This window comes from Mesoplodon mirus (genome assembly GCF_964341445.2).
Source record: "Mesoplodon mirus genome assembly, chromosome: 18".
In the NCBI taxonomy this organism is placed as follows: domain Eukaryota; kingdom Metazoa; phylum Chordata; class Mammalia; order Artiodactyla; family Ziphiidae; genus Mesoplodon; species Mesoplodon mirus.
This window is the reverse complement of record NC_138994.1, coordinates 52272443-52295381: the sequence shown is the minus strand read 5'-3', so window position 1 is coordinate 52295381 and position 22939 is coordinate 52272443. Positions and strand designations below refer to the sequence as shown.

The 22939-nt window shown below is 35.2% G+C and overlaps 1 protein-coding gene across 3 annotated transcripts in view; it reads left to right on the top strand.

Annotated features, from left to right (window-relative positions):
• GOSR1 (golgi SNAP receptor complex member 1) overlaps positions 1 to 22939 on the top strand; it is a 50272-nt gene that overhangs the window by 5394 nt on the left and 21939 nt on the right. For all 3 annotated transcript variants that reach the window (XM_082605585.1, XM_082605584.1, XM_082605583.1), the window contains exons 3-6: positions 2803 to 2890; positions 3251 to 3358; positions 7042 to 7133; positions 10422 to 10496. In XM_082605585.1, the coding sequence (XP_082461711.1) occupies positions 2803 to 2890; positions 3251 to 3358; positions 7042 to 7133; positions 10422 to 10496 (363 nt within the window). The remainder of the gene's footprint in view (positions 1 to 2802; positions 2891 to 3250; positions 3359 to 7041; positions 7134 to 10421; positions 10497 to 22939) is intronic.

Below are 22939 nucleotides of genomic sequence, written 5' to 3'. Positions count from 1 at the left end.
CCCTTGGATCAAGGAGTAATTTCAACTTTCAAGTCTTATTATTTAAGAAATACATTTCTGTGGCTTCCGTAGATAGTGATTCTTCTGATGGATCTGGGCAAAGTCAGTTGAAAACCTTCTAGAAAGGATTCACCATTCTAGATGCCATTAAGAACATTCATGATTCATGGGACAAGGTCAAAATAACTACATTAACAGGAATTTGGAAGAAGTTGATTCCAAACCTCATGGGTGACTCTGAGGGGTTCAAGACTTAAGTGGAGGAAATAACTACAAATGTGGTGGAAATAGCAAGAGAACTAGAATTAGAAGTGAAACCTGAAGATGTGACTGAATTGCTGCAGTCTCATGATAAAACTTGCACAGATGAGGAGTTGTTTCCTATAGATATATAAATTTCTTAAAGGTGAATGGTTTCTTGAGATGGAATCTACTTCCGGGGAAGATGCTATGAAGATCGTTGAAATGACAACAAAGGATTTAGAATATTACATTAACTTAGTTGATAAAGCAGCAGCAGGGTTTGAGAGGATTGACTCCAATTTTGAAAGAAGTTCTACTGTGGGTAAAATGCTATCAAACAGCATTGCCTGCCGCAGAGAAATCGTTCACGAAAGGAAGAGTCCATCAATTCAGCAACTTCAGTGTTGTCTTGTTTTTTAAAATTGTCCCAGCCTTTAAGACTCTGATCAGTCAGCAGCCATCAACATCAGGGCAGGACCCTCCACCAGCAAAAAGATTACTCACTGAAGGCTCAGATGATGGTTAGCATTTTTTAGCTATAAAGTATTTTTAAATTAAGATATGTACATTGGTTTTTTAGAATAATACTATTGAAGACTTAATAGATTACAGTAAGTTGTAAACGTAACTTTTATATGCACTGGGAAACCAGAAAATTAGTGTGACTCACTTTATCGAGATACTTGCTTTATTGTGGTGGTCTGGAAATAAATCCACAATATCTCTAAGGTGTGCCTGTACTTTTATGACTCCTTTAAAGGGGAAGCTATTCAAAAACATTCCCTCAGAAATTCTACAACAAATTGGAAATGAGTTTGTGGAATTACTTCAGCCTCACTGTCCCTTTTAATGAGAAACCTAGAGCCATGAGGACCAAGATCCAATGTGCATTCTAAAGTGTTTTGCTTGCTGCCCAGGTTGAAAGCACATCATAATGAATAAACTCAGTGATGACCAGAAGTTTCTTTTAGGAGTAATTTTTTTACTTTTTGTATTTTGAGAACTTTATGGTCTATGAATCACCATGTACTTATAAAATGAATTAAATTTAACTGAATCTTAGTATTGTGGAGAGTATGTTTTTGACCTTTTCCCTGGACTCATACCTCCCTGAGAATGGTGAGTGTAGAGATTGTCTCCTCATTCATTCAACAAGTATCTAAAGAGCATTTACTGTGTGCCAAGCACTATTCTCAGTGATAGGCATATATCTGTGAGCAAGACATAGGCAGGTTTCCTCCTGACGGAGCTTATGTTATTGGCCCATTGTTCTTTTTCTTATTTCTGGTAGGGGAGGATCTGTATTAGTAGTATATAGAGCATTTCACATGGGCATGTTCTAAGAGATAAGCACAGAACCTTGGGTTGGCTCTGACACATGATCAAGAATGAGATATTTTAAGGCAAATAAATTAAAATTTTTAAAGAAATAAAAATTTGGACCTAGTTAAACATCCTAAAATAAAAATCCTCCTTGTTGGCTGTTTCACTGCTTGTTACTATTGCTGTAGATGGGTGTGTGGAAAAGGGAAAGAGCCAAGGTAAATTTACCATTAAACTGGTTATTTAATCTTTTCATTTACTGCACCCAAGCAACTGTCACAGGGCAAGAAAAAGTCTTCAGTAAGGTTGGAGAGCATAGTCATTTCCTGGCATTTATCTGTGTTCAGTATAACTAAGATCAGTATTGAGCTGCAGCTGCTCATATGATAGTATATACCATTTGGGACCTAATGAAGGTTAATGGTTTTTCAGAAGAGACAAATGAAACTTTCAAGACATGTGGTTTTAGAATTTGAATTTGTCAAACACAGTTTCACTTGTAAAAAGTTAGGATTGACTATTAAGATTTCAGAAGACAATTAAATACATTTTTGCAAAGCAAAACAGAAACAATTACATAATATAAGTGGAAATGTAAAGGATTGGTATTAAAACTTCCCTGCTGGACGTGGCTATCTGTATTAGACTTAAAGCCAATTCCTGATTATTTAATAACTATTTATCCAATCTGTGGATTGTTTAAATCTCAATTTTATTTCTTCCTGGAAAGAGTCATAGAAGGAAGAGAGAACTTAAATTAAGGTCTCAGGAACCATAATTGAGGTAAAAATTTTAAAGGTTATTCCTCACAGAGCTAACATAATTTGTAATATATTTTATGGCTCTTCTTAGATGCTGTACTACATAGGTCTGCAGTTTTATTTCACATAACTTGTTCTTTTAGATACAGCATTTAATTGGGCACTGCCATAGCTTAAGTTACTTTTATTTGGGAAACAGTAAACAAGCATTTAGAATTTCTTTGCATTATTAAGACTGGATGTATTAAAGCTTGGGACAGTCTTACATTCAATTATATTTTATACTGAATTTAATATTTAGGATGTGTGATCTTTATAGAAAAACTTCGATAAAAATTATAACTTCTTATGAAACAAAAAGAATGACTCCGGGGTTCCACTTGACCTCTTTAAGAATAATTACCTTATTATTTTAAGTATATTTTAAAGGATTAGGTTTAAGTAATGGATACTCTTTATTTGAACTTCTCTTCAGCTCTGACACAACACCCCTTTTAAATGGATCAAGCCAAGACAGAATGTTTGAAACTATGGCGATTGAGATTGAACAGCTTTTGGCAAGGGTAAGTACCTTCTGTTAAATGGCTGTTTTGCTAATAACTGTGTACCTGTTAGATATGGTACTAGATTATATTAATGCAGACATTTATTGAAATCACCCTTTCATTCAAGATGTGTGCCTCCCCAGGCCACTTGAATTTTGATGACAGCCATTCCCAGGTCCTATGGATGTTATTTTAGCCTTTATGGATTATTTTGGGGAAATACTGAATCCTTGCCTGCTGTCTTCTTGGTTTTGTTTTTGTTTTTTTGCTGTTAGCCAGAAAGGCATATAGGCATATAATTTACTTTTATCTCTTTACAGTGCTTTCTAAAATATTTTTATTGGTTTTCTTTTTCTTTCTTTCTTTTTTCTGTTTTAGCTTACAGGAGTAAATGATAAAATGGCAGAATATACCAACAGTGCCGGTGTCCCCTCCTTGAATGCGGCATTGATGCATACATTACAGCGACATAGAGACATATTGCAGGTAGTACATTGGGCTTGAGATTTTTATGTTATTATAGGAAGTTTTAGGGGTTTTTTTACTCTATGAATAGAATGTGTTCACGTGTATGTAGGGGAACAAAGGGAAAAATCTTGTAAGAGGATAAATGCCATGCTATAGAAGTTTGTCTGGTTTTACTTTTTCTCTCCTTGATATTATAAAATTCTGAAAATGGTTAGTAGCTCTTGCTTTTGCCTGGTAAAATTGAATAATATTCATCAGTAGGTAAGTATACTTCTACTGTGGAAGATCTTGCTAGCTAGCTGAGACAGTGAAATAGCCAGAGGTCATGCATAAGCAGTCATATGGTGGTTTAGAGTATACTTTCATCAGGCTTTGAAGATAACATGGAAGAGAAGTAATTTGCTATATTTAGTGTATTGTTTGAGAAAAATATTAAAAGTATACCAATAAAATGAAAAAACTTAAAGACTTACATGGGAGGTGTTAAAAATATAGTGGTACAAATAGGAAGGCAAATTTGTTTTGTTTTTTTTTTGGCTGCGTTGGGTCTTCGTCGCTGCGCGCGGGCTTTCTCTAGTTGCGGCAAGCAGGGGCTACTCTTTGTTGCAGTGTGCGGGCTTCTCATTGCAGTGGCTTCTCTTGTTGCGGAACACGGGCTCTAGGCACACGGGCTTCAGTAGTTGTGGCACGTAGGCTCAGTAGTTGTGGCTCGCGGGCTCTACAGTGCAGCCTCAGTAGCTGTGGCACACGGGCTTAGTTGCTCCGCGGCATGTGGGATTTTCCTGGACCAGGGCTCAAACCTGTGTCCCCTGCATTGGCAGGTGGATTCTTAACCACTGTGCCAACAGGGAAGTCCCCAAATTTTTTAATATTGAAAAATTCAACCATTTCTAATTTTTAAAACTTGTTAAAAATAGGACTAGAAGGATACTTTATTTACCTAATGCAAAGATGTGTACATCAGATTAAAATCTGTCATAATGCTTAATAATAAAGCACTAAAAGCTTTCCCACTAAAAAAAAAACAAGACAAGGAGGGACTTCCCTGGTGGCTCAGTGGTTAAGGATCCGTGTGCCAATGCAGGGGACATGGGTTCAATCCCTGGTCCAGGAAGATCCCGCATGCTGTGGAGCAACTAAGCCCACGTGCCACAACTACTGAGCCTGCGCTCTAGAGCCCGTGAGCCACAATTGCTGAGCCTGTCTGCCACAACTACTGAAGCCCGTGCGCCTAGAGCCTGTGCTCTGCAACAAGAGAAGCCACCGCAATGAGAAGCCTGCACACTGCAACGAAGAGTAGCCCCTGCTCGCGGCAACTGGAGAAAGCCCATGCGCAGCAACGAAGACCTAACGCAGCCAAAAGTAAATAAATAAATTTATTTGAAAAAAAAAAAAAGCAAGACAGGAATACCCACAATACCCATAGATGTTTAACATTGTTTAGAAGTTCTTGGTTGTTCAGTTACACAATAAAAAGAATAAGATATAAATACTGAAAAGGGAGACAAAATCTGTATTCTGTGGTAATGATAAGATTATATAGCTAATACAAACCAAGAAAACTAACTAAAAAAAAAATTGGAAACATTCAGTAAGTTGATAACTTATAAAATTAATATATAAAAGCAAGTAGTTTTCCTACACACAAACAATAATCTGTTAGAAAGTACAGTGGAAGAAACTATAAAAATTTTATGTATAATTTAATAAGAATGTATAGAACTCTACTGAGGAACATAAAAGAAGGTTTACTCTGCTTTTGGAAGGGAAGATTTCTCTCTAAATCAGCCTATATATTGAATGTTATCCCAGTGGAAATAACAGGGGTTTTTGTTTGTTTCATTTTTTAAAAACAGCAAAATGATGCCAAAGTTTATTTGGAATTATAGTTATATAAGAATAACCAAGAAAAAAACCCATGTGAAAATGAAGATAAGTAGTAAAGGATGCCTAATTCTGCCACCTGTTAAAACCTGTTAAGAAGCTAGAATAATTAAAACAGTTTGATTCTGGAGAAAAAGTAGACTAATAGAGTAGAGTTCATATACAGACTCAAACATGCATGAAAATTTACTTTCTGATAAAGGTGCTATTTTGAATCAATGGAGAAAAGAGGGATTATAAAATAAATAAAGCTGTAACAATTCGCTAATTATTTGAGGGGAAAAAACCCTCAATTTCTATCTCATTCCTCCTATCCAGAGTAAATTCCAACTGGATCAAAGATTTATATGTAGAAAAAGAAACAATAAAATTTCAGAATAAAGCATGGGTGAAATTGTACATTTTGGGGTAGTAAAGGACTTTCCTAAGCGAGACCTGATACCAGAAACTATAATAAATGACTAGTTTGCTTAATATACAGAGATAATAGAAATAAGAAAAAAGCAACCCAGTAGAAAAATGGGCAAAGGATATGAACTTCTTTACAGAAAATGAGTGGCCAAAATCAAAAATATGGTCAGCCACATTCCCAAATGAAAATATATAAATCGAGATATGGAAAAAAATGAGATATGATTTTTCACCTGTCATGTTAGCAAATATTGAAGCATTTTTAACCCATTGTTGGCAAGAGTTTAGAAAAATGGGCACTCATCCATTTGCTGGTCATGTAAGTTGGTGTAGTCTTTCTAGAAGGCATTTTAACACTATGAAATTCATGTAAGATTCTCTGACCCAGTTATTCTGCTAGGCATTTACCCTTTAAATACATTTAGTTCAATAAAATATATACACAAGAATGTTTATTAAAGCATTTTTTAACAGCAAAAAAAAGGCAACTAAAATGTTTATCAGTAGAGAATTTATTAAATTACTATAGTTATAATTTAAATATTAAAAAGAATGTAGATTTCAATTTGCTGATATGGAAGGATTACTTGCTACTTTATGAACTACAAAAAACAAGGTTGCTGCAGAATATAGTATGATTTCTTTATCATAAATGAAAGAAATAATAAACTCATATATGCAAAAACATATTTCCTGAAAGAAACTGAAAGAAAGTGATCATAATATTAAGAACTGTGGAACAAGATGGTTTTTACTTCTGTTCTTTTTGGTGCTCTTTTAGTTCATGGTACCCCATGTTCATGTATTACTTTTGTTTTTAAAGGGCTCTCTGGGAGGTGGCATTATGTTTTTTATCTTTTTTATATACTGATATGAATTTTTAAAAGTAATGAATACTCCTTAACAACTTAAAAATATGGTAGAAAAAGAAAGGAAAATATTTAAAAATTATTTTATTCTTTACAACTCTCTTCTGTTCTTCCTTTGATTAGTTTAGGAATTAAATTTATGCAGGAGTTCCAAAAAGGTGAAATTTGAAAATAAGCCCCATTGGGTGCACTGATGAGTAGAAGGAGCCTCTTAAGTTTTATCCTAGGCTATTTGAAGTCATGTTATCTGAGAATTATTTTTTCTTTACAATGCTGCCCCATAAGACAAGGTACTAGGGGATACAAAGGATAGTGATTTAGTGGCACTGTTACCCTAGCTCCAAATTGTTTTCATTTGAAAGAAGTTGGTCACTCTTCAGGAAAGTGATTATAATGTTATTTTTACCTCTTGGCAATTTGATTTCTTAAATAGCAGTTTTCTGGGCAGAAATTTCTAATATAACAATACATAACTGGCTCAATAAGATGAAAATTTTTAGTTAGCTGGTGTTGATTCTAGATGTTGATTGATTGCAGGATTATACACATGAATTCCATAAAACCAAAGCAAACTTTGTGGCAATACGGGAAAGGGAGAATCTCATGGGATCAGTACGAAAGGATATTGAGTAAGTTACCTTTTATATTTTTTGTAGGATGTTTATTCAGAATCAGATTTAGAGTATATCCACGATTAACAGCAAATTGAGTAGCAGAACCATGGTTTAGATTTCAAGGTTTCTAATTCCCATTTCACTGTTCCTTAAACATTGCTGCTCCAATATAGTCCTAGTCTACTTTGCTGGTCTTATCTCCAGTTTCCCCTAGTTTTATCATTGGCTCCTGCCAACCTTGACTTTCCTGTCTTAATTCAAAGTCCAGTTTAGGTGATGTCTTCGTGAGTTTTTCTCTGACCTCCTACCACCCACCTTAAGCATTATAACGTTACCAATAAATGAAGCTGTCCGTTTCCCTTCCTGATTGCCGTCTATCCCCCTACCCTCTCCCTTGCCCCAACAATTACATATCAATACTTAGGTAGCTGTCAAAGTAGCCTTTACTTCCCTGGAATCTGAAATCTTTTTTTTTCCAGATTTTATGCAGACTCATAACTTTAGTCAAATTATTTAAAGACTCCCAACATTTTTATGCTGCTCTTAACTCATAATTTTAAAAATGTATTCTTTTCTTCCATTCCTTTACCTCACCTTTAGTAATATATTCTAGCATTTTATACACATTTTCAAAATGTTTTTCGCAGCTGTACGTGACTGACAGGGTTAAATCCATTGGGCATCTAATTAAAGCTGCAGACTTTCCACTTTTGGACCATCTGTTGATGCCTATCATTGTCTCACTTGTGATAAGCTTATGGTACTTAAGTTTCATAAGTATGATACTTATGTTTCATGAACTATGATGTGTACTACCATATCATGAACTGATATATATCATGTGTACTCTGATAAACAGTTTCTTAGAGTTCCTTTATTTTGTTGTAACAGTAAGACAGTTTTGCAGGAGAGATCATTTAATATTCATCCCATGCAAAATTTTTGTCCAAAACTCTAAACCAGGATTATCCAGTCACAAGTTGTATTTCTACCTCCAGAAATTATCTTGGAAAATTAATTTTTATTGTTTGTCTCTGTTTTATCTATGTTTCTTATATTTAGTCATATGTACTTTGTATAACATATAGGAGTGAAAAAAATGAAACATTTTTGCCATATTAGGAATTTTGGAATATTTTTAGTTCTTTGGCACATATAAGTCTTGTGTCTAATTTCTGTATAGTCTGTTTACATAGGTATTTTAAAGAATGCGTTGAGAATCAGTGTAGCAGACAGCCTTTGATGTGTAGGCTTTTAACTACCATGCAATTTGTGGGAATTGCTAGACTGCATTCCAATGTAATAACTTGTTTTCTAAAAGATGATCATAAAAGAAACATGTTCATCCATTTACTAAACTATTTCCTGATTACCAACCATGAGTAAGATAATATGTCAGTCACAGTAGAAGGTAGAAATGAAAAGATCAACATGGCCCTCTAGATGCTAGAGGGGAGTAAGGCACATACTCAAATTAATATAATACATGGCAGAATATGATTAGTGAAATGAGATATAGTAGTAATAACTGACATTTAAGAATTTTTTCTACAGTTACACACTGCTTTTTCATATATTCTCTCTTTTTTGACTTCATGTAATCTTTTGGTATAGATATAAATTATTAGTCCCATTTTATAAAACTAGGTATTAAGAGTTATCTAAGGTTAACTGGCTAGTCATCAGTCTTCCAAGTCCAGTGTGTTCTTGGTTATATCATGCTGCTTTTCCTGGTGTTTTCTTTCCCACTGCACTTTGCACATCAGCCCTACTCTCAGCCAGTAGTTCAGTTTTAGCAGCATGACCCTCTTTTGTCTTACTGCAGTGTATGTGCGGTTACTTAAATTTTTTATTTTGTTCTTGATACTTTGTAAGTAAGGAACTGAAATGTGTAAGTGTTGATAGTAATGATACAAAACGTTTTCTAGTAAATTGTAATGAACTTAAGACCAGGATAGAAATCCTTAAGTATGGCACAACTGGCAGATCTTTAGCTTCCTTTTTGTGTTCCTTAGGCTTCAGTTGATGGACTGCGTGTATCGTTGTGAAGGGAAACATTCCATTTCAATAGCTTCCCCACCCCATGTGCTGTGTAGTAATCAGTCCAAAGTAGTATCCCCGGACTTCCCTGGTGGCGCAGTGGTTAAGAATCTGCCTGCCGATGCAGGGGACACGGGTTCGAGCCCTGGTCCGGGAAGATCCCACATGCAGCGGAGCAGCCAAGCCCAAGAGCCACAACTACTGAGCCTGCGTGCCACAACTACTGAAGCCCGTGCATCTAGAGCCCGAGCACCGTAACGAAGAGTAGCCCCTGCTCACTGCAGCTAGAGAAAGCTCGTGCACAGCAACGAAGACCCAATGCGGCCAAAAAAAAAAAAAAAAAAAAACCAAAAAAACTCCCAACAAAGTATTATTCCCACTTGGGGAAAATAAAGATATAGGAGATAATAGACAAAGAAAGGAAAAGTAATGGCTTTAAAGGCCTCTGCTTTCCTCATCTTTTACAGTATCCTCCCAAACCTTACTCTTCAAGATGGACAATGCAAAGTTTTCTGAAGACACTCTGTTCTTCCACACCTCATGATGCTGCACACACTCTCCTTCCTTCCTGGAATAATCTTCCACTTTTTATAACTAAACTATCACTCATTCTATAGGGTACCCTTTAAGGATTTTCTCTCTCTAAGAATGTTTCTGTATTTCTCACAATCTAGTCTACCTCCTGCCCTATAGAAATGACTACTCTCTTCTTTTGTATGTAACTATTATCATAATAGTTCCTATTACACTGAATTACAATTATATAATTTATGTACCTCTCTAAACTGTCTATGACCAACTTGCAGCTAGGTAGCATGTTTTACTATTATAATGTCTGGTACCTCACAAATGTTGAATAAATATTTGCTGAGTTAATGAATAAACAAATGAACGTATATTCTCTTTTCATGTACTTTTAGTGAGTTGGAATTTTTGGCAACTGATACAAAAACACTTTTAGAAGAGTTAATAAATGTATATAAAATCAAAAAAAGGAAAAAGTAAGATTTTTGTTTAAGAATGTTGGATTATTTTGGTGAAAAATAATAAATTCTTAGGCCTAAGTTAGCCATTCATATTTATCTATTTATGATAGATGCTATTTTTAGAAGGAAATGAAAAGGATTATACATTTTAATTGTTTATTCAAAACTATGGAGAGGCTCAGTTTGTCCACTTTGGATATTACTTGAGTCAATCATTTAATCCTTTTTTATAACATGTACCAAAAATGTTCTTAACTTTTCTTTATTTTTGTTCTAGGTCATATAAAAGTGGGTCTGGAGTAAACAACAGAAGAACTGAACTATTTTTGAAAGAACATGACCACCTTCGAAAGTAAGTATTGAAAAAATGCATACTATATAATACCTACTTATTTATTTACATATATAGCAAACATTTTATGGTGTTTATTATAGTAAGTGCTTTCAATGCTAATTCATTTAATTTTTCTAATGATCCTATTGGGTAGAAATAGAATTGCAACTGTTCTAACCATAATTAGGAATGATATGATGCTATCAGATATACAAAATATGCATTCATTACTTACTTGTTACCTGTAATGTGTCTTTTATTGCCTCAATATTTGTTTTCTTTAGCAAGTCTATTGCTCTAATACTTTGTCCACTACTATAGATTACTGATAATAATAATAGTAATAATATTGATATTGACTTACGTTTGAATGGCCTGATACCACTTATATATGTCAGGAAGCTTTACAAAGGGTAATTGGCCATACATCAAATTCAAAGAAAATATCTTATCTTCCAAGAACTCAGAAGAAAATCCCTAAAAACTTGGATGAATGAGATACACACACACACGCGCGCACACACACACACACACACACAAAAACAAGCCACCATACTCTATCCCTGCTTTATCTATTTTTCTTCTGAAATACACTGGTTTCTTTAATTATTTTCTTTGTATTTTGTTATAGAACTTAAGGATCAGAAAATTACTTCTCTCTCTGAGCTCAGCCTGTAAGCACTTGAGCAGCTAATATCCATGATAGTTAAATGATATGAATTATGTTGATATTTGCTGCTGAATGTCATAAATTAGTCATGTCCATATGAGCTTAATGTACTGTTCAATTTGTTTTTCTTTAAAGATTACCACTTTAAATATGAGCTGTTGAAATCAGAACATGGAAAGATCAAGACCTTTTTAGTAGAAGTCTGAGTGCTTCTAGTGTCAGAAAAGTTGTTATTTCTTAATATGTTAAATATTATTAATTGGCACAAGGGGGCAGCCTTTCCTAGAGTATGTTTAGTTTATAGTTATTTACAGCTTTGGTAGTTCTTTTTGTATTTGATAGAGACCACCATAAAAAGAATTTTGCATTATATCCAAAACTATATTAATATATTCTTGGGGTGCAGAGTAATTTAAGGAATAAGATACTCAAGTAGCATAAAAATAAACATTAGCTTGCATTAACGTTTTTATATTTATCAACCCCAAAAGAAGTTAAACAGAAATGCAATAGTTTAATTACTTTAAGGATGTTTAGATGCTGAAAAGAATATACCAGAGTTATTATATAAATTGATATTCTTTATTTCATTATTTCAGAACACATTGTTTATTAAAAATTTTATATGAAAAATTTTAGTTTTGCATTAATTTTAGTAATTCAAAGAAAACCCTTTAGGATTTTAATATTGTCCATTTTACAGGAAAATAAATATAATAGTTCAGGGGCACACAACTTAAATAATTTGTTTAAGGTTATAAAAATGATAAGAAGATTGGCAATCAAAAGGTATTTACCATTTTGTTTCTCAGATGATTTTATGTATGATATACTTTACATATATTCCTTTCAGCATTCTTGTGAGAAGTTAGTATGTGCTCACTCCATACAGAGAGAAACTGAGGCAGGATGAAGTTGAGTGGAACATGAGCTGATAAATGAGGGGAATTGTTAACACTAAGGCTTAATCTTAATAACAAGAGTTTAGTCATTGCTTTCAGTATTAAAACACAGAGCTTCCAAATATGTTTTAGAAAAATCAATATTTTGTGTAAATTACAAATACTTGTTAAGTAATAAAATAATATAAAATTACGGACTAACATATATACAAAGTAATAATGATATGAAAAAGTTTCTCTTTTTCAATGTTGTCTCTCTTTGATTTGCTAAGTGCTTTGAGGAAGAATTTTTTTAGAATAACTTTTTAATATAAAAGCTATACATACTTTTTATAGTACTCATTTTAGAAAGTATGAATAATAATTCAGCAACACAGAAAAGACAGTTTGAAACACTTATCAGTACAGATGCTATACCATTTTTTACTCATCAGTAGATTGTGAGCCTTTTCCCATGTTATTTGATAATTTTTTTGTTTGTTTTTGAATAGTTCTTTTAACTTTTAATAGTGTACATATCCTATAATACAGATAAACCATAATTCATGTAACCTAATGAGTGTTGGCCTTTTGGATTATTTCTAGTTTTTATTATTGTACATACTGAAGTCTTTGCATGTATCCGTAATTATTTCCTTATGATAAATTCCTAGAATTGGCATTGCAGGATTAAAAAATACATTCATTTTTAAAGCTTTTGATATAGTGTTGTCAAAATTCCCTCTAAAGTTTTGTTACTTTAGAGTCCCATTAGTAGCATATTCTACCAGTGCTCTCAGGAACAGTTACTTGTTTTTTTTCTAACTCATGCCATGAAGATAGGCGAAAACTCTCAGGCAATAGATTTTTTTTAAAAATAAGAAATATATTTTCATTAGAGGAAACATAGGTTAAACAGCCAAGCAGAAGAAGCATAGGTGGTCCAGTGGTTAAGACATGAGCTTTCACTGCCGTGGGCCCAGGTTCGATCCCTGGTCCAGGAACTAAGATCCCACAAGCCACGTGGAGTGGCCAAAAAAATTTTTTTTAAAAAGAAGAAGTAATAGTTAAATTAACCTAAAAGTGAAATGGACAGCAAGAGATTATGTATTGCAGCAAGACCATTTGTAATGAAGAGGCCAGATTTGCTGTTAGGGTACTTTTTAGTTTGATCTTTCATGAATAAAGGTGGTTTTTTTTAAACTACTCAGTAACTCAAGTAACTCATTTGATTTTGTGCAGTAGGGTCACACTTTTTATGGCAAAAAGCATATTTACATTTTTATTTGATTCTTCATAAAATATTTTTTCATGTTAATGTAAATTTCTACAGCTTACTTCAAAAGTCCATGTTTTTGGGCTTCTCTGGTGGCGCAGTGGTTGAGAGTCTGCCTGCCAATGCAGGGGACACGGGTTCGTGCCCTGGTCCGGGAAAGTCCCACATGCCGCGGAGCGGCTAGGCCTGTGAGCCATGGCCGCTGAGCCTGCGCGTCCAGAGCCTGTGCTCTGCAACGGGAGAGGCCACAACAGTGAGAGGCCCGCGTAATGCAAAAAAAAAAAAAAAAAAGTCCATATTTTTGCCTTGAAAAAGAGTAAAGCAATTTTTATAAATGAATGGTAACCTTTATTTAAAAAAAACTGACTTTGTAATGAATTGCTTTTAAATCTCTTCTTAATGTTCTTTTTGTCTAAAAGTAAATGTTGTTAGCTTGTAGCAGTTTATCTTACAGAAGATAGTAATTTCTCTTCCTATTTGGTAGATAAGCTAGCTTTCATTGTTTTTTTTTTTAAGATTTAATTTAATTTATTTTTGGCTGCGTTGGGTCTTCGTTGCTGTGCGTGGGCTTTCTCTAGTTGGCAGCGAGTGAGGGCTCCTTTTCATTGCAGTGCGCCGGCTTCTTATTGCAGTGGCTTCTTTTGTTGGAGAGCACGGACTCTACATGCTCAGGCTTCAGTAGTTGGGGCATGCGGGCTCAGTAGTTGTGGCTCGCAGGCTCAGTAGTTCTGGCTCGTGGGCTTTAGAGCGCAGGCTCAGTAGTTGTGGCACACGGGTTTAGTTGCTCCGCGGCATGTGGGATCTTCCCTGACCAGGGATCGAACCCCGTGTCCCCTGCACTGGCAGGCGGATTCTTATCCACTGTGCCACCAGGGAAGTCCCTAGCTTTTTTTTTTTAACTTGTCTTTCCCTGAGTCTCAGTATGTCAGAAGAAAATGCTGGCTTTGAATGAGTGTCAAGCTTGTAGCTGTTTGTTTTTTGCTGTACTGTGGATGCATTCCTGTGAGCTCTTTGGTTGCTGTTTAGATTAATTTCCTTTATATGTTTGTTCTCTTTCGTTGCTTCCTTATATTTTCCTTTTTGAAAGGAGTATTTGAGTTAGTTTTGTATTTCAAAGTTCTTTTTTTTTTCCCCTCTAAAGAACTTTTGCCTGTATGATCTTATCTCTCTTCATATTTATTTTTAAAGGGTGTGGGGCTGATTGTATTATTGCTGTTTTTACAGCTTTTTCTTTAGAAGAATTTTGTCATTTGAATAAAACATGTCTTCCACATTTACCTTAATGAAGTTGACAAATTTCAGAGTACTGGTGAGAAACTTGGATTAGGAGATAAGTATACACAAATAGAATGAGCCTGACCTCTTGCTGGACTTCTTTACTGCCAGTGATCATCACCTCCACGTGAAAATTAGCCACCTTTTACCAAGGCTGCTGCCTCCATTTTCTCATCTGTGATTGTACCACTTCAGAAATCTTCAACTCTAACATTTCACTCTGACCAACACAGTTTATTCTTCCAAGCCTATCTGCAGCGTCACTAGCTTCTCTTATATTTTTCTTCTCACCTTTAACCTCTCCTACCCTCACTAGCTTGGCTCTCATAGTTGATCAACTGAAATATTCCCAACATTTGGCCTTTTCTGTGCTCCTGTCTTTTTCTGTACCCTAGTAAAATGCCAACCCAATCCACAGTCTACTGTTCTACTCCTCTATTTAAGGGTTAAAGAGAAAGCACCCAATATACAGATTAACTTTGTTTTAGATTCATTATTTCCAACCTCGTCTGAGTATTCAGCATTGCCCAGTACCTTTTGCTTGCTTGACCCAGTTTAGTTGTCTCTCTCATTCTTTTCAAGAAATTTACCAGGACTTCCCTGGTGGTCCAGTGGTTAGGACTCTGCACTTCCAATACAGGGGGCACGGGTTCAATCCCTGGTTGGAGAACTAAGATCCCACATGCCACAGAGCGGCCAAAAAAAAAAAAAAAAAAAAAAAAGAACTTTACCAAAACGTCTCATTCCCCTTCTTGACTTTCTGGTCCCTCCACCTAAAAGAGAGGTCCTTAACTCCTACTTCATTGAATTTTTAAGGTTCTTTCTCCTTAGTACAAATTCACATACAGGAATACCCTTCTTTACCCCTTTCCTGTAGTTTTTAGAGGACTAGTTTTTTTCCTGGGAAGGCTAATACATCCATCTGGCTTCTGTCTCTGTCCTTACCTGCTACCTCAGCCATTTTACTCTTCAGTCATCTTCTATACTGGCTCTGTCTCTCTAGTTTATGAATACACTTGCTGTCTCTGTGTCAGTACTCATTTCCTCCTTAGCCTATTGACTTCTTCCCTCACAGCCTACTGAGCATGTTGTCACTGGGGACATCAATGAGCTCCTGAAGGCCAAATCTAATATTGTTTGACTGCTCTGCCGCACTTGATACTCTTAATCTCTTCCCTCCTTGAAAACCTAGGCCACTGTAACACTGAAGTTTACTGGTTCTCCACTAGCCTTTCTTACTACTCTTTGTTTCCTTCCTGGCTGCCTTCTGATGTAGCCTCAGAATCCTTTACATAGTGTTCTCCAGGCAGAAATTAATTAGAGCTAATTCACCAGATAAAACTTATTTGTCATCTACCCTCTCACATTAGCCCAGTTATTTGTCCTTGACACACATCATAACAACAATTCCTCCTCCCCAGAGATGGCAGCTATAAAGAAGACCTAGCAAAGAGAAATTGAAAGAAATTGAAATTTTCATTCAAAAATTTATAGGAAAAGCAACTGGTGAGATTTTTTTTTTTTTTTTTTTTTTTTTTTTTTTTTTTGCGGTACACGGGCCTCTCACTGTAGTGGCCTCTTCTGCTGCGGAGCACAGGCTCCGGACGTGCAGGCCCAGCGGCCACGGCTCACAGGCCCAGCCACTCCGCAGCATGTGGGATCCTCCCGGACCGGGGTACGAATCCGTGTCCCCTGCATCAGCAGGCGGACTCTCAACCACTGCGCCACCAGGGAAGCCCAACTGGTGAGATTTTTATACTGCCAAGAATAATAAAATTAATGAGAGAGTTGAAGAAAGAGGAACAAATTCTGAAATTATATAGACCCAGCTAAGAAGGTAAGCTGAGGAATTTCATCCATACTTAGAGGCTCTGTTTGTTTTCATGGAAGTACTCTGATTTGTGGGAATGGCATGATTACAACTGGAATTGCAAACTGGTTATATTAAGCACATCACCTTAAAAATTCTTGACACTTAAATCAGACCTTTGGCAGTATTTCAAAGTAGTCAAAATATTTAAAATATTACATAATATGTCGGTTCCTAAATTATCATTTCATTTAGTTGGATCACATCATAAGAACATATAAATAGACATTTTAGTTTTTCCTCTTATTAACTTGCCACTTTTATCTTGACTAAGATACCTTAATGGATTTATTCCTTAAATTGGTATAATAGATAGGGAATGGGTTTTGAAGCCAAACAGATCTGAGTTTAAATCCTGGTGTGAACTGTATATATGGGGGCAAGGGCCTTAAACCCTCTGACTCTCTACTGTCTTAAATGGGGAAGATTGAATTCTTACTTTGCACAGTGTTAAAACACTTAAAATTAGAGATAATGTGTAAAGTTTTTGCCTAGTACAGTGCCTGACATGTAGTAGACCAGTTCTCAAATTACACTGAGCCATTCTTGCCCGTAGCAGCATTAGAACAGAAAAGTAGACTAGTAACTAGAATTGTGTACCTAGAGCTAGGTGACAGACTCCAGCCCTCTGGGGCCCTTCAATGCCAAAATGGTATGTAGGAATAAATATCAGCTAACCCTGATTATCTATTAAAGCTCAGAGTGTGTTTTTAAATCATTCTCTTCATTTATTGCTCATTAGATTTTCATTAGTATAATAAGTGGTTTATTTATTCCTAAGCTTCATTTTTAGATGGGAGTTTTCAAATTCCAGTTGCATTTCATCTGTTTCTTTGCATTTATCTAAATGCACATATAATTTTTTATATCAGTTTTTGTTGTTTATTGAGGTAACATTGGTCTATAACATTATATAATGAAGTTTTGTGTGTACAACATTATATTTCTACTTCTGTATACGCTATAGCTTGCTTACCACCAAAAATCTAGTTCGCATTTGCCACCACACAGTTGATCCCCTTTACCCATTTTACCTTCCCCTTCCCTTCCCTTACAGTAACCTCTACTCTGTTGTCTGTATCTATGTATTTGATTTTGTTTGGTTTGTTCATTTATTTTGGTTTTTTGTTGTTGTTTGCATTTTTTATATTCCACATATGAGTGAAATTATATGGTATTTGTCTTTCTCCATTTGACTTATTTCACTTAGCATAATACCCTCAAAGTCCACCCATGTTGTCACAAATGGCAATATTTCATCTTTTTTATGGCTGAATAGTATTCCATTGTGTGTGTGTGTGTGTATATATATATATATATATATGTATGTATATATATATATATAACACATCTTTATCCATTGAGATATTACTTCATACCTATTAGAATCGCTATTATAAAAAAGGCAAGAAATAACAAATGTTGGTAAGAGTATGTAGAAGAGGGAACCCTCATACACTGTTGGTGGGAATGTAAATTGGTACAGCTGCTATGGAAAACAGAATGGAGATTCCTCAAAAAATCAAGAGCAGAACTACCATATGATCCTGCTATTCCATTTCTGGGTATTTATCCAAAGAATATGAAAACACTAATTCAGAAAGATAGATGCACCCCTCTGTTTATTGCAGCATTATTTACAATAGCTCAGATACAGAAACAACCTAAGTGCCCATCAAGAGATGAATGGTTAAAGAAGATGTGGTATATATATATTCAGTTTCCATTGTTTTACCAAGCATTTGTTGAGCATCTACAATGTGGAAAGCATTGTACTGGGTGTTGGAAATAGAGAAGAGATAAAGCCTAGTGACGTTCTGCCCTGTTTTTAATGAGCTCCACTAGGATGGGAGTCGGGGGGGCAGAAGAGAAATGTTAACAGGTAATTACAGTGCATCATAATTAAGTTTAATGTATGGAGACGTTTGTACATACCACTATAGTATCACATTAAAGGGAATGATTAACTCTAAAGCTTCTGAAAGGGCTTTATAGAAATAAAGCATTTGATTTGAGTCTTGAAGGATGAGTAGGTATTCACTAAAGTAGACATAAGAAAAGGTTTTGGGAAAAGATGAAACTTGAAACTTATGATCATATCTTTTTAAAAAAAAAACTGTATCATTCCTGATAAATGATCAATGTAGATACATTAGAAATATCATTCATTTATTGCCTGTTTACAAACTCTCTCCCAGATTACAGGCCTTACTCATGCCCCTGAAAGGGCAGCCTCATAGGGAGCAAGAGAAAACAGTGGAGGGATGAACTGAGAGGTCATAGTGTTTCTGAGATTCATCTATATGTTTTTTATATCAGTAGTCAGTTCCTTTCTATAACTGAGTACTTTACATTTTATGATGCTGTACCACAATTTGTTTATCCATTAACCCATTGATGGATATCTGTGTTGTTTTCAATTTGGGGCTGTTACAAATAAAGCTGCTATGAATATGAATATTAAAGCTCCAATATTCTTTCTTATAGAATTCCAATTAATAAATGTACAAGGACTGATAGAAATAGAAAAATCAGTAGGTAAACAGCACAGTAATAATGGGAAAGAAAGATTCACTAAATGGATGCTAAAATTAGTGGGAATTTTGAGGAGAAAGAGGGTACCTGCATACTCTCAAAGCATCTTCCCCTACGTTAATTAATTACAATAGGAAATATAGTAATTTTACAGTGGAGAAACCTGGCAGACACCACCTTAACTAAGCAGTCTAGGTTAACATCAATAATAAGACATGTTGACATGATATACAGCCTGATATGATGCTTCAAGGGCCTGACATCACTGTATAGTATTCTTGCTAAAACTGCATAAGGTCATGACCATAACACTTTAAAATACTAGTCAGTTATTTTTGTAGAATGTCCCTCAACTTGGGTTTGTCTGATATTTCTCATGACAAATTAAGGTTAGGCCATTTTGTCACAGACTGAAGGAGACTTAGGAGACATGACAACCAAATGCAATACAGGATCTTGAATTGGATCATAAAAAGGGACGTTATGCTGACACATATATATGGAATCTAAAAAGTAAAAAAAAAAAAAGAAAGAAAAAAAATGGTCAGAAGAACCTAGGGGCAAGACAGTAATAAAGATGCAGACCTACTAGAGAATGGACCTGAGGATACGGGGAGGGGAAGGGTAAGCTGGGACAAAGTGAGAGAGTGGCATGGACATATATACCTACCAAACGTAAAATAGATAGCTAGTGGGAAGCAGCCGAATAGCACAGGGAGATCAGCTCCGTGCTTTGTGACCACCTAGAGGGGTGGGATAAGGAGGATGGGAGGGAGGGAGATGCAAGAGGGAAGAGATATGGGGATATATTTATATGTATAGCTGATTCACTTTGTTATAAAGCAGAAACTAACACACCATTGTAAAGCAATTATACTCCAATAAAGATGTTTTAAAAAAAAGGACGTTAGTAGAAAAATTGGTGAATAAAGTCTGTAGTTTAGTTAATCTTATTGTACTAATGTTAAATTCACTGATTTTGATAATTGTACTAGGTTATGTAAGACATTAACATTAGGAAAGCAGAGTGAAGGGTATACGAGAATCCTCTGTACTATTTTTTGCAATTTTTCTGTAAGTCTAAAATTATTTCAAGCTAAAAAGCTAAAAAAACCCAACCAACAGAAAAACAACGATAAGCAAAATAGGAAGGAAAATGTTCTTCCTCAACCTGATTAAAGGCATGTACAAAAACTGTTAATATCAAACTTAAGGATGAATGCTTTCTCTCTAAAATATAAAACAAGGCAAGAATGTTTGCACTAACCACATTTTACAGCATCGTACTGGAGGTCGTAGCAAGTGCAATAAGGGAGGAAAGGGATAAAAGGAATACAGATTGGAAAGGAAGAAATAAAACTATTTTTGTCAGATAAAAAGATTATGTAAATAGAAAATCCCAAAGGATTTACCTAGAAGCTATTAAATTAGTAAGTAAATTTAGCAAGGTCACAGGATGAAAGGTTATATATAATTATAAATTCTATTGCTATACTAGCAAAAACAATTAGAAAATTAAAATTTTAAAATTCCATTTACAACACATCCCCAAATAGGAAATATTTTAAAGTAAACTGAATATAATTTGTGCAAGACCTTTATGTTGAAAACCATAAAATGCTTAGAGAAATTAAAGGAGACCTAAATAAATGGAAAACATACCATGTTTCTGGATTGGAAGATTTGCTACTGTTAAGATGGCAATTCTCCCCAAATTGTTCTATAGATTCAATGTAATCTTATTTAAATTCCCAGCATATTTTTTTACAATCTGACTGTAAAATTTGTATGGAAATGCAAAGGACCTGGAAGAGCCAAAAAATTCAGAAAATACAAACAAAGTTAGAGTACTTGCACTATCTCAATTCAGGACTTACTATAAAGCTATAATAATCAAAACAGTAAGCTGCTGGCATAAGATGGACCTATATAGGTTAATGGAACAGAACAGGGTTCAGAAATAAACCAACTAACATATGGTCAATTAATTCCCAACAAAAGGTGCCAACATAATTCAATGGGGGAAAGGAGAATATTTCCAACAAATGGTGCTGAAACAATAAGTAAGTCCCCTACATACAAACCTTCAAGTTGTGAACTTTCAAAGACGCGAACCTGCGTTCGCATGTCCAATCACGTAAGTTAGTTCACATGTCTGATGTACATTGTCACGTGCGTGCATCCTCTACAAGTGGTTGTGCTTTTGTGTACTTTACGGTACTGCTTATTACCAGGTAGACTCATAGTCTTGTTTGATACTCTGGGTTATAATCCAGCACTATCGTTATTTTATTCTTCACACTGTTCCACCTTTGGCCATTGGGAGCTCCGGCAGATCAGCTTCTGTCACTTGAACATGCCCCATCCTTTGTTTGAGCACTTCCTGTACCATCTGGCACAACAGTGTTTGTGGCTCATCTTGTATTTTCCCTGCCTTGGCTCTAGAACCAACCACTTCTCCAAGCAGCCTTGGTTCCTCTTATTGGAGAGTGGTTCAGAAACTAAGATCTGGGTGCTAGATATGCTTCTTGCTATCGAAGTGTCATTCCTTCTAGGCTCTCTCTTGCTAAAAGTTTTTATCTTGAATGGGGTTGAAGTTTTTCATATCTTTTAATCTGTTGAACGGATCAGATTTTTTTCCTTTTTTGTAGTATAGTGAATTACATTGATTATTTTCAAACATTAAACCAATCTTGATTCCTAGAATAACCCCCCTTTATTATATATTTATTATCCCTTTTATATATTGCTGGATTTATTTTAAGGATCTTTACATTATGCTTATGAAGAATATCTTTAGTTTTCTTTTCTTTGAAGTGTTTTTGCCTGGTTTTAGTGGAAGGGTAAGACTGGCACCGTTAAAATGAGTTCTTTCTGTTTGCTGAAAGAGTTTGTGCAGGCTTGGTGTTGTTTCTTCCTTAAATATTTGATAGAATTTACTATTGAATCCATCTTAGCCTAGAGTTTTCTTTGTGGCAAGATATTTAAATTACAAATTCAGTTTCTTTTGTAGATGTAAGACTATGGCTCTGTTTCATTTATTCCTGGGCCAGAGGGTGATAGGTGATTGTGATTGGCCCAGCCTGTCACACATCCATCCTTGTGGCCAATGGACTGGAAAGTTTGTTATCAGAAGAAAGAGAATGCGGCACATACAGGGCTCCAGGGAAGTTATCAGCCGACTTAGTCACTTCAATTTGGGTTTACTACACTCTCTTCTACACTCTAAGCCATAGACGTAGAAATAGTATAGTTAAGCAAATCCTTTTTTCTAGTGATAGTGATTGAAGTGGACTTTTACTTTAATAATTCATTCCTCCCTCCATCCCCTACCAATGAATTATGAACTTTTTATGGGTCTATAAGGCCCTACATGACCAACATACTACCTGTTTTATCTCTTTCCATCCCTTCATCTGTATCACTCTCTGCCTCTACTTATTAGGTACCAGCCTGACTGGTTTTTATTCATTCCTTTCCCAAAGATATCAAGGCTTTTCCTTTCTTGCTTCTTTGTTTTTATATTTTGTTTTATCTGCTTAAAATACTCTTCTCTTAGCTTTTCATATACCTTATTCCTTGAGATCTTTATGGTCTAAGCTCACTTGTCACCTCTTCAAAGAGGACTTTTCTAACTATCTTGTCTGAATTAGACTCTCCCTGATTATTATTTAACAAAGTACTTTTTTTGTTTCCTTCATAGCATTTATGAGAATCTGTAATAATTTGTTCTTTTTGTTTATTTTTTAAATTATCTGACTCTTCTTAGGCTTCATGAGGGCAGGGCCTAGTTCCTCTAGTTCTTGGCAGTGTGTTGGGTCCCCAGTTCCTGTTATATCATGAACACTTAATATTTATTTGTTTGAATAAATGGATATAAGTAGAAGATGTATTAATTTTGGTTTCATATACATATGTGTATATACATGTGTGCCCCAATGCAGAAAATCTGTT